Source organism: Molossus molossus, unplaced genomic scaffold, assembly GCF_014108415.1.
Source record: "Molossus molossus isolate mMolMol1 unplaced genomic scaffold, mMolMol1.p scaffold_m16_p_26, whole genome shotgun sequence".
In the NCBI taxonomy this organism is placed as follows: domain Eukaryota; kingdom Metazoa; phylum Chordata; class Mammalia; order Chiroptera; family Molossidae; genus Molossus; species Molossus molossus.
In genome coordinates, this window is record NW_023425362.1 from 535,512 (window position 1) to 547,066 (window position 11,555).

The following is an 11,555-nucleotide window of genomic DNA, read 5'->3' on the forward strand; positions in this document are numbered from 1 at the left end:
CCTGTGGGTCCCCCCCTGACCGGGCGGAGAGTTCAGCCTGAGTGCCGAGACAAGCCGGGGTCTCAGTCAGGCGCCCGTCCGGTTCAGGCTGGGGCTTAGGGGCGGACGCCGTTCCCCTCCCCCTGCGTCCGCCTCTCCCTCGTCTGTCCCCCGCCTCGGGCCTTCCCCGGCGGCCGCCGCCTCGGGTTTCCGGAGGGGCCGGAGGGCGGGCGGGGGCATCACGTGCGCGTCGCCCAGGGGCCGGTTGGTCCGCCGGCCGGGGAGGGATCGCGTGCCACAGGGGCCGGGGTCGGCATCGGCGGCTCCCGAGAGCCGAAGGGAAGAACGGGGAGCAGAGGACCAGCGTGGTGGCCCGGGGAGTCCCGCCGATCCATGAGCTCTCCGCCGCCCGCCCGCAGGGGCTTTTACCGCCAGGAGGTGACCAAGACCGCCTGGGAGGTGCGCGCCGTGTACCAGGACCTGCAGCCCGTGGGCTCGGGCGCCTATGGCGCCGTGTGGTGAGCGCAGGCCGGGCGGGAAGGCCGTCCGGGCGGCGGGGGTCGGGGCGGGGTGGCCGGCCCTCCCGCTGAGCCGTGCGCCCCGCAGCTCCGCCGTGGACAGCCGCACAGGCACCAAAGTGGCCATCAAGAAGCTGTACCGGCCCTTCCAGTCCGAGCTGTTCGCCAAGCGCGCCTACCGGGAGCTGCGCCTCCTGAAGCACATGCGCCACGAGAACGTGAGTGCGCTGGGCCGCGCTCGGACACCGCGCCCTGCGCGCCTGGCCCTGCTGCTTCCTGCCCCAAGGCAGTGCCTCCCACCGGCCACTTTCGCATCCCCGCTGTGGGGACTGCTTCCTCTGCTCTGGTCCTCTCCTCCCAGGCCACTCCCTGGAAAAGGCTTAGCTCCCACCGCAGCTTCTTCCTGGGCCACCTCTGACCCTGCAGCACAGGCTGTGGTCAGGGGATGGCTGCTTGCCCCCACCGAGGGGATGGTCCAGGCCTCACCCCAAATTATGTGGAGCTGTTCTCCTGGAAGGGGCACTTAGCCTCCTCCCTGTTTGCAGACATCTCCGCAGCCCCAGCCCAGGTGCCTGCTCCAGCCCTTCTGGCCTCCACTTGACCCCATTCTGCTCCAGTCCACCTCCTGGGCAGCCTGAGGCCCTGGGGGCCCCGGGAATGCAGAGCTGGACATGGAAGGGGAGTGGACATCCTGGCCCTGTCACCTCAGAGCCTGGGTTCTCCAGGGGTGTAAGGGTTTAGGGAGCTGGTTTGTGGAGGTCACTGGACACAGTGATCAACGGGCTGATGCTTTCTTCTTGTCTCTGGCCGGGGCTCATGGACTCTCCGTGGGGGAGTGGCAGATCTGGGCCCTCACCAGGGAAAGGCCTCCCTACTTTTCTGACCTGCCCACAGGACCCCACACAGGGCTGCCCTGGGCCTCTCTGATGGCCATTGCTGGCGGCTTGGCCAGGGGAGCTCCTGCTGCTTCCCAGTGCGGATCCCCTGCAGCCCAGAACTGTGCCCCACCCCCGCCTCACCCCTATCTGGGCCCAGTCTGAGGGCTGGTGGTCTGGGCGCCCAGACCCTGGCTAATCGTGCTCCTGACCCACAGTCTGGCCCCTCCTGGGTCATTGGAGCCACCAGCCTCCCTCAATATAAAGAGGCCCCCAGGAAACGCAGAAATCCACCAGCCCAGCCTAGGCCTCACTATCTCCCCGTTACACCTGGTACCACCCCGGGCCTTGTCCGCGTGAGGGCAGATTCGTCTTTCTGACTTCATCCGACTTCTTCCTCATTGCCCCCCACTCCCACCCACCCATCCTGCCCATCCCACCCCTGCCCTGGCAGGCCCCCCATCCTCAGTCTGCTCTCCCTGGGCCTGTGTTGGGGACTCCCCCACAGTGCCAGTGAGTCCTACCACACCCCTTGGGCTGACCCACCAGAGCACCCTGCACACAGCTGGGAGGCTCGGCCTATTTGTGGACCCCCCTTCCCGGGAGGAAACCGGCTCTGAGAGGCCGAGTCCAGGGCAGGTGGATGGTACACACCCTGCTCTGCCCCTCCACCCCCACTTCGCGTCTCCTTCCTGTCCTACCCTCAGTGCCGGCTGCCATTGGCACCTCAGAGGCACAGAAGTGTCCTTCAACCTGATGTCCCCCAACCTCCAGGACTGGTCCTCTTCTCACTCAAACACTCTCCAGGTGCCCCCAGGCCTCACCTGCCTCCAGACCTCTCTCTGGACATCCCGCTCTGCCTCCCCCTGCCGCCCCAGCCCTGGCCCATGGCTCTAGTCCTGGTGGCTGCAGTGGTCATCCAGCTGTCCCTTCACCTCGTGTCCTTCTCGCCTCACTCCGGTCTGTCCCCACATACGGTGTCACGCCTGTTTAAACCCTTCCTTCTCGGCTCTAGGATGAGAGCCCAGCCTTCCCCTGGCATGTGAGGGCTCCCTCTGGCCTCCACTTGGCTGCTTCCTGGCCTGGGCCTCGGCCACCTGGCCTCCCTCCCCATGTTTCTCAGGTGCTCAAAGTGTGCTCTCTTCTGCCTCCACCCCCACGCCCGCGGCCTCTGCCAGGTGTCCCTCCCGCCACGGCACATCCGCCCGGCCCTCTGCTGCTCCAGTGTGCAGGCCTCCCTGGGTCCCTGGAGGCCCTGCACCCTGAGCCCCAGTTGTCACATTACCTGCCTGCTATCCATCGCCCCTGACTGGGGGTCTGCAGGGCGAGGTCTGTTGTCGGTTTGGTCACAGTGCTGCCTGCCTGGGAAATATCTGCCGGATGTTGGCTCCCCTGAGAGGCTGCCCCCATCCTGGCCGCAGGTTTTCAATGGGGAAAGGAAGAGGGAGGAAGGGCCAAGGAACTGGAGCTCCTTGGATGGCTGGGAGCCGAACCAGACTTGGGGCTGCCCCTCCCCCAGAGGATCCCAGCTGTCCCCATCCAAAAATAGCCTGTGTCTGTGGGCAGGTGTGCCAGGGTTGGGTGGTGCTGCCAGTGGGCAGAGCTGGCCCTGTGGACAAGGAAGGGACATGGGGACAGCTGCAGGGGCTTTTCTGCCTGGAGCACAGTACCAGCCTGAGAGAGGTGCCTCCATCCCACCTGGTGCTCTGGCCTCCTCCCCAGGTGATTGGGCTGCTGGACGTGTTCACCCCAGATGAAAGCCTGGATGATTTCACAGACTTGTGAGTGCTGGCCTGGGGCTGGCCAGACAGGGTGGAGGGGTGTTGGGTCACTTCTGGGTGCCAACTTTGGGTTCCGGGCCTTCAGCAGGCCCCTCTCTGTAGCCTGGATGGGGGTCGGGACGCACACTGCTGACCCTGTCTTCACACCACCGTCCACCTCCCTGCCATGTGCCCCTGGGACCCAAGGCACTGGCTCAGCCAGGTGGAACCGGGGCCTCCTCTTCCCACGACGCCTGGCACCAGTGTCTTCAGGGCTGGAGGTGTGAGCCTTGGGCCTGAGCATTTGTTAACTAGCAGGTCTGGGCTCTGGGCCCGGGCACCCAGTGTGTGGCCATAACTGGAGCTGCTGACCTTTGCTGGAGGGAGGGAGGGGCGGCATGGTGCCTGCCCTGTGGCTCCTGGGCAGCAACCCCTGGGCTCACACTGCTGTGGGCCGGGAGCCAGGGGCCTGGCCTGGGAGGGGCTGGGAGGACTGGTTCCCCGTGGTCTGACTTTGTAGAGGTCAAGGACCTACACGGGCCTCAGTGCCCTGGTAGGGTGTTAAGTATCTCTCACGCTGTCTCCCTCCACCCGCCCAGTCTGCCCCTCGGACCCCAGTGTCCTGCCTGAAGGCACCCTGACCTGAAGGCACTTCCCACCCCTGCCAGTGAGCACTGGTGTCCTCAGCCCCTCACCTGGCACAGTCCCTGCCCGCTTGACATTCTGGGGTGAGGTAGGTACTTGGGAGGTGGAGGACTCGGGGGGCTTCCTGGGTCTGAGCCTGGCCCCAACCCCGCAGTTACCTGGTCATGCCGTTCATGGGCACCGACCTGGGCAAGCTCATGAAGCATGAGAAGCTGAGCGAGGACCGAATCCAGTTTCTCGTCTACCAGATGCTGAGAGGGCTGAAGGTGAGGATGTCGGGGTGGAGGGGGCCGGCCCCTGGCTGGCTCCTGGCTGTGAGGTCCCCGTGTGCTGACATGGCTGACCCTCTCTCTGTCCCCACAGTATATCCACGCTGCTGGCGTCATTCATAGGGTGAGTCCCGGTGGTGGTGGGAGCTTCCCCTGGCTGTGTGGGTGTTTGGGGGACTCGACTCCTAGGACCCTCCGTTTCCCACCTGTAAGGGTACGATGGGGTCCGGTGGGGGTGTCACACAGTGCTGCACACAGCCCTGGGGCCCAGGCACCTCCCCCCTCCCCAGTCTGCCTGTTCCCAGGCTCAGCTGCTGCCCGGTTCCTGCCCGTGGGCCCCTGCTGGTGGGTTACACAGTCACCTTTCCTCTGCCTCCAGGACCTGAAGCCTGGCAACCTGGCAGTAAATGAGGACTGTGAGCTGAAGGTGTGTGTCGGGTCGGGGCTCAGGCTCCCTGCCCATCTGCCTGCCGAGCCCTCGGTCCTCGGATCTGGAGGGAGGCCGGCTCAGGCCCAGGCCCAGACAGAGGGACTGGCCATGAGCAGTGGCCGAGCGGCTGATGGCCAGATGCGCCCTGGGGAGGCGCTTGATGGGGGTGGCATTGGGCACACGCCCATACCTACTTGAGGTGCGGATGGGAGGCGTCCCCTAGTCCCTCATGCCTGAGCCAGGGCAGGGCCCAAAAGGCCCCCCCAAAGGTGCCTTCCAGGATCCAGGGGACGTGGAGTGGAGGAACAAGGCGAGGAGGCCCCTTGGGGTGCCTGGCCCTGAGGGGGGGGGCAGGTTCTGTTGGGCTGGGTGCACTGGCCATGGAGAGAAACCCCTGGGAAAACCTGAGGGTCCGTGGCTGTGACCTCAGGCCCTGGAGGATGGCAGGAGCCCCAGTGTACTGTCCCCTCAGGGCCCCCTGGACACAGGCTGGCCCCTCACTTTCCGAGGGCCCACCTCCCTGATTCTGGCTGCAGATCCTGGACTTTGGCCTGGCCAGGCAGGCAGACAGCGAGATGACGGGGTATGTAGTGACTCGGTGGTACCGGGCACCTGAGGTCATCTTGAACTGGATGCACTACACACAGACAGGTGAGAGACAGGTGGCCCAGGGATGGGGCCACCCTGCTGCAGCCTCCCAGGCCAGACCCCCACACCCCGTCTGTGGCTGCTTCTCTGGGGGCTGCTGGGCGGGGAGGGAGCCAGGAGGGTGTGGCAGGCCAGATGGCCCCTGTGTCCACGTCCCCTGTACGTCCTTCCCCCAACCCCTGGAACACAGAGCCCTAACGAGGGGGCTTCTGTCTCAGTGGACATCTGGTCTGCGGGCTGCATCATGGCAGAGATGATCACAGGGAAGATACTGTTCAAGGGCAACGACCGTATCCTACACCTGTGGGGTCAGGGGGGCCGGGTGGGGGTGGGGGCTGGGCACACTGTCCAGCCTGGGTGGGTGGATGAGCCCCGCTCTCTGGCCCACACTGTGCTCCTGAGCTCGGCCAAGACCTGGACCAGCTGAAGGAGATCTTGAAGGTGACGGGCACACCTCCCGATGATTTTGTACAGAGGCTGCAGAGTGCTGATGTCAGTGGGCAGCTGGGCGTGGGCTGGGGGCCCTGTGCGAGCTGGGAGCTGGCTCCTTACCCTTCCTTCCACCACAGGCAAAGAACTACATGAAGGGCCTCCCCGAGCTGGAGAAGAAGGATTTTGCTTCCATCTTGACCAATGCAAGCCCTCAGGGTAGGGCCGGACTTGGGGGCGCGGAGGGGCCAGTGACCAGGTGCTGGGGTGTGGGCCCTCCTCTCCGCCCACCCTGACCTGCCCTCCCCGTAGCTGTGAACCTCCTGGAGAAAATGCTGGTGCTGGATGCGGAGCGGCGGGTGACGGCGGCCGAGGCGCTGACCCACCCCTACTTCGAGTCACTGCATGAAGCGGAGGACGAGCCCAAGGCCCAGAAGTACGACGAATCCTTCGATGACGTGGACCGCACACTGGACGAGTGGAAGCGTGAGTGGAGGGCTCTGGGCAGGGCCTGTGGCTGGACCCCATGAACCCCATGCAGGTTGCCAGGGCTCAGAGTCCTGGTTCACCAGGTAAGGTCAGAGGCATCCTGGCCAAGGTGACCACTGGCTGAAGCTAAAGGATGACAGGGAGCCCTGGCTGATTTGGCTCAGCGGTTAGAGCGTCGGCCCGCGGACTGGAGAGTCCCAGGTTCAGTTCCCGCTGAGGGCACGTACCTCGGTTGCAGTTTGTCCCCGGCCCTGTGTGGGCGGCAACCACTTGATGTGTCTCTCTCACATCGATGTTTCTCTTTCTCTCTTCCCCACTTTCTCCTTCCTGCTCTGTCTGAAGATAAATGCAAAAATGTCCTTGGGTGAGGATAAAAAAACAAAAAAGGATGGCAGGGAGGGTGTGGACTCCTGCTGGGCTCAGCACACTGGAAATCACAGGGAGGCAGCTGCAAGCTCAGGGCAGTCGTGAGCACTTGGCCTCTCCGGCCCCGCCCCAGTTCTAACCTCTCCCTGTCCAGGCCACAGCCCCGGGCCACCCTGGAGCCCCTCCACACCCACTTGTCCCCAGGCCTCTGTTCACACTTGAACTTGACCTTGCTGCTCCTTGTCCCTTCCATGACCCCTTTCACCTGGAAAACTACATGCCCCTCGCTTCCTGCCAGTGGAATAAGGGCCACCCCAGCCACCCCAGCCCTCACTCCTCCTCGCCTGTCCCCTACTGTCCTTCTGGGCAGTTCAGGCCCCCTGTAGTTGCCCTGTACCTTTAGGCTTTGCAATGGCCATACCTTTCCACCAGGGGCCCCTCCCCTCATTTCTGAGGATCAAACTACACCTGCTTAGCCTCAAGCTGGGTTCCAGGAGGCCTGCCCAGTCAGTCCCCAGGCCCCCCTCTGCTGTGGCCCTGACACCCCATGCTGGAACGGGCCTTGTCCATCTGCACTCAGAATGGCAGGCCATGAGGGCTGGGTGTGGTGTCTTTCGGTGGCTGCAGGGCCAGCCTGGGGGTGCAGGGATGTCTGAGAGCAGCAGCCAGCACCTCTGGGGCCACGGTACATGGCTGCCACTGTGTCCTAGGCTTCATCCTGGGTGTGCCTTGGACCCAGGGCTATAGTCCTGCACAAAGGGGCAGGGGTGGGGCTGGATGGATTGTGGTTCCCAAACCATGTCCCTGAGGACCACCCGGTTCCTTGGTGCCTCCAGCAGGGGCTCCACACTTCTCTGTTCAGTGTTTTGTGCATCTAAGTTAGGTTTAGTTGGATGCAAGTTTTCTGTTGCTAAAAAAAGATCTTATGGAAACCGCAGGGGCCACAGGATCCTCTCTGTGGTCCCCGCCCACACAAACCATGCTGAGAGCTTTGCTTTGACTACAGACCTTGGTGGACACGTGGCCTTTCTGTGGCTGAGCCCTGGGTCAGGATGCAAACTCTCACCACCTCCTGATTCCCTGGGGGGACAGCTCCGCAGCAGTGATCTCTGCACCCAAGCCTCCGTGTGGATGGCCCTGGCCTTGGGGTTAGAGGGAACACACTCATGCTGCAGGCAGAGCGAGCCACACGGGCCCCCTGCTCTAACGGCACAGTGTCCTGAGCTGCGCTTGTGGAGTGCTCGTGTCCCCCACACTGCACCCCACTAGCCAGGTGACTGTGAAAGGCTGGGGTAGGCTGAGCAGAGCCTGCTCAATTTGCAGACTGCTCAAAGGGGAGTAGAGCAGGGTTTTTTGTTTTGTTGTTTTTAAATTTTTTTCCCCTTTTTTGATTTTAGAGAGAGAGAGAGGAAATGAGAGGGAGAGAGAGAAACATCGATGAGAGAGAACATCGATTGGCCGCCTCCCACATGCTCCCCACTGGGGATCAGGCCCACAACCTGGGCATGTGTCCTGACCGGGAATTGAACCGGCGACCTCTTGGTGCAGGGTTGACGCTCAACCACTGAGCCACACCGGTGGGACCTTCCCCTGCCCTTGGCTGGCTCGTTTCCATTCTGGGAACGTAGTTCAGGGGACATGACCTGGGGAGGAAGGCGGGCGCTGCAGGTGGTTGGTTGGCATTGCTCCCATTCAAGCCTGAGTAGATATTCTGGATCCAGAGACAGGTGTGTCCTAGTGGGACCCTGGGCAGCTGCTTGAGCGAACACATTGGTTTACTTCCCCTCCCCAGACATCTGTGCTCACAAAGGCGGGCTGTGGGCCGAGGCCTGCCCAGCCGCTTCAGGGGCAGCAGCTTCGGGTTCCAGGAGCCCCATCAGGGTGGAGAGTCACTGTGGACAAACGTGGGTGGGCTGATAGTGACTGTGGCCTGGGATGAAGTCACGTGTGTGGGACAAAGAAGCCCACCTGATGCCCACACCCCAGCAATTACCTCTGACCCTGATGTTTTTGGGGTGGTGGGCCCCTAGGTCAGTGGTCTGGGACTGGCAGCTCTCCCTACCCCTACCCTGAGTGGACTCCCATGGGATTCACTGCAGGTCAGAGTGAGCACCAGTGGGCTGGGCCCAGCGTGTATCTCAGGTTGCTGGTGTCCAAAGTGGTGTGAACTGTGGGGGTTATTTATTTATTTACCTTTCTGTGTCGGTGATTCTGAGGGATGATTGGGTCCCTTCTCCCATGACTCTCCATCTCTCTCACCCCACTCCAGGTGACACGTATAAAGAGGTGCTCAGCTTCAAGCCTCCCCGGCAGCTGGGGGCCAAGGCCTCCAAGGAGACGGCCCTGTGAAGACCCCTGGGCCCTGAGGGGGTGATGGGGGTGCCTTGGGGACCCTGGCTGGCGCTCCCACTTGGAAGGGAGAATCCTGTGGCCTTGGCTGGGGCTTGCATTCCAGGAGACTCCTCATTCCATAGAACCCATCCCCCAAGCCTGTGGCTCTGCTGTCAGGCCCCCGCCACAGCCTAACCGTGAAGGAGCATTTGGACTTTCTGGATAGGACACCCGCCTGACCTGGGGCTGGCCTCTGATCAGCGGTCCCCTGAGCAGGTGCAGCAAGAAGCCTCAGGGCCTGTGGGGTGGGGCGGGGCTTGGGATCAAGGCCGTGCTGAGGCCCAGCTCTCGAGGCTGAGAAGGAAGGACAGGAAGGGCGCAGGCGCTGACTCAGGGACGGCTCTCCTGGGGGGTGTGGGTGTGCACTCTCTGGCACCCCCAGCCCGGAATGTAAATTGTCCTTGTGGTGTAACCACAGGGCTGGGAGGAAATAAACCCTTTTGTAGAGCTCCCACTCTGGCTTCACTTCCTGATTCTTTGGCTGGACATTTACCTCCAGGCCTGAGCTGCAGCTTGACAGAGGAAGGAGGCCAGCCTGGGAGCCTCAGCCCCTCCTTCCCAAGTCACAAATGGGTGCCCACCTCCCCTTTCTGTGCCAGTGAGCCCCAAGCCTGGAACACCCCCATTGGGGCTTGTCCCCCTTTTTGGGGTGACCTTTCTCTAATGGCTTGGACTCTGGAGACCGACCTTGGGACAGGGCCTGATGGGGATGGGGCTTTCAGTCCAACCTGGGGCTCAGTCCCAGGTGTCTTAGCTCCCTGCCCTCCTAGGCAGGAGGGGCCACGCTAGACTCCTTGAGGAGCCTCAGGCTTCAGTCCTAGTGTCTCAGGAGAGGGTGGGTTCTGTTCTCTGGGAACCTCCTGCCCCTCCCACGGCCACATCCCAGCGCCAACGGCAAGCCCCTAGGGCCCTCTGCCGGCCATTCAACGCCTTCGAGAGCTGGCAGGCCGATCGGGTGCCACTCAAACCACCTGTCCCCGGTGTAGGTGCCCCCAAAGCGGGGCCAGGCCGTTCTCCCGGCCTGGAGTCGGGCTGGGCACACGCACAGTTGACCCAGCAAATACGGGCAAGACGAGTTGCCACAGTGGACACCGGCCTTCTTGGACCTGAGGTCCTTGGTGCCATGGGGCCGACTCTTGCCAGGGCCTTCCGCTCGCTCTCCAAAACGGGGTGTCCACCGCCGACCCGCTCTTCGTGGCCACGTGTCCCGGCATGGCCAATCAGAGCACGCCACCGTAACTGGCGGACACCTGACCCCAAATGACCCAATCGGAGGCCCCCCAGAGCCTGTGCAATGCTGGGGTGCCAGCAACAGGACTGAGGGCACTCCGGCTCCAGGGCCCCGCCTCCCAGACCCCCACCTCAGGGCCCCAGGTTTCAGGCGCCTGCTGCGGGGGCCTTCTCTGGCCTCTTGCTCTGTGCCCGTGCCCGCTCTTCGCTGCCCTCACTCATCAGTCACTCACCCCTCGCCCAGACCCTCCCTCGCCACCGGCTTTTCCTGGGCCCCACGCGGCGGCGTCTCTGGTCCTGCGGCCACCCTGACCCGACTGGTCTGCTCTTCGGAACTTAAATCGGACCCTGCCACTCCCTTCTCCTTTAAAATTGTTTAAAAACTGATTTTAGAGGGAGAGCGAGAGAAACATGGATGTGAGAAACAAACACCGACTGGTTGCCGGGGATCAAACTCGAACCCTGGTTATGTGCCCCGGCCGGGAATGGGACCGCGACCTTTTGTTACTGGGGAGGACGCTCCAACCAGCTGGCCCCACCGGCCAGGGCCCTGTCACCCGCTTCTGAGACGCCGGGACAGCGCTGCGCCCCGGGCAGCCCAGGCCGGCCAAGCGCGCACCCCGAGCGGACCGGGCCTTCTCCGCCTGCCTGGCTCCTCCGCCCGTCGCGCTCTTCCCGGTCTGGTGGTGTCGGGGCCCGTGGTTGGGGCCTCCGAGACGTCCGCGGGGTCCCGGGCGCAGGGCAACGAGGCGGAGGCGGGCCCGGAGCCGGAGGAGGTGGAGCTGGGGCAGCAGCCGCGGGGGGCGGGGAGCGGGGCGGGGGGCGGGGCGGGGCCGGAGGCGCAGGAGGTGGAGCTGGGGCTGCAGCCGCGGGGGGCGGGGCGGGCTCGGAGCCGGAGGAGGTGGAGCTGGGGCTGCAGCCGCGGGGAGCGGGGCGGGGGGCGGGGCGGGGCCGGAGGTGGAGGAGGTGGAGCTGAGGCTGCAGCCGCGGGGGGCGGGGCAGGCTCGGAGCCGGAGGAGGTGGAGCTGGGGCTGCAGCCGCGGGGGGCGGGGGGCGGGGGGCGGGGCGGGCCCGGAGCCGGAGGAGGTGGAGCTGAGGCTGCAGCCGCGGGGGGCGGGGCGGGCTCGGAGCCGGAGGAGGTGGAGCTGGGGCTGCAGCCGCGGGGGGCGGGGCGGGCCCGGAGCCGGAGGAGGTGGAGCTGAGGCTGCAGCCGCGGGGGGCGGGGCGGGCTCGGAGCCGGAGGAGGTGGAGCTGGGGCTGCAGCCGCGGGGGGCGGGGCGGGCCCGGAGCCGGAGGAGGTGGAGCTGGGGCTGCAGCCGCGGGGGGCGGGGCGGGCCCGGAGCCGGAGGAGGTGGAGCTGGGGCTGCAGCCGCGGGGGGCGGGGCGGGCCCGAGGGAGCCGGAAGCCGGACTCCAGGTGCCACCGCCGATCCCGCACTCGCTCCAGCTGCCTCCGGCTGCAGCCTGAGGCCTCCCTCCTGTCCCGGCTCCGCGTGTTCCTGCGCGGGCTGGGTGCCCGCCGCCCGC

At 64.8% G+C, this 11,555-nt stretch overlaps 1 protein-coding gene across 1 annotated transcript; it reads left to right on the plus strand.

The window, feature by feature from the left end:
• The first annotated feature begins 281 nt into the window (after positions 1-281).
• MAPK12 (mitogen-activated protein kinase 12) lies at positions 282-8,960 on the plus strand. Its single transcript, XM_036278282.1, has 12 exons — positions 282-497; positions 586-715; positions 3,095-3,153; positions 3,932-4,043; positions 4,141-4,170; positions 4,426-4,473; positions 5,013-5,127; positions 5,343-5,414; positions 5,537-5,616; positions 5,694-5,772; positions 5,866-6,039; positions 8,678-8,960. Exons 1-12 carry the CDS (start codon positions 373-375, stop codon positions 8,755-8,757), a joined length of 1,104 nt encoding a protein of 367 aa, XP_036134175.1. The 5' UTR covers positions 282-372; the 3' UTR covers positions 8,758-8,960.
• The last annotated feature ends 2,595 nt before the right edge of the window (positions 8,961-11,555 follow it).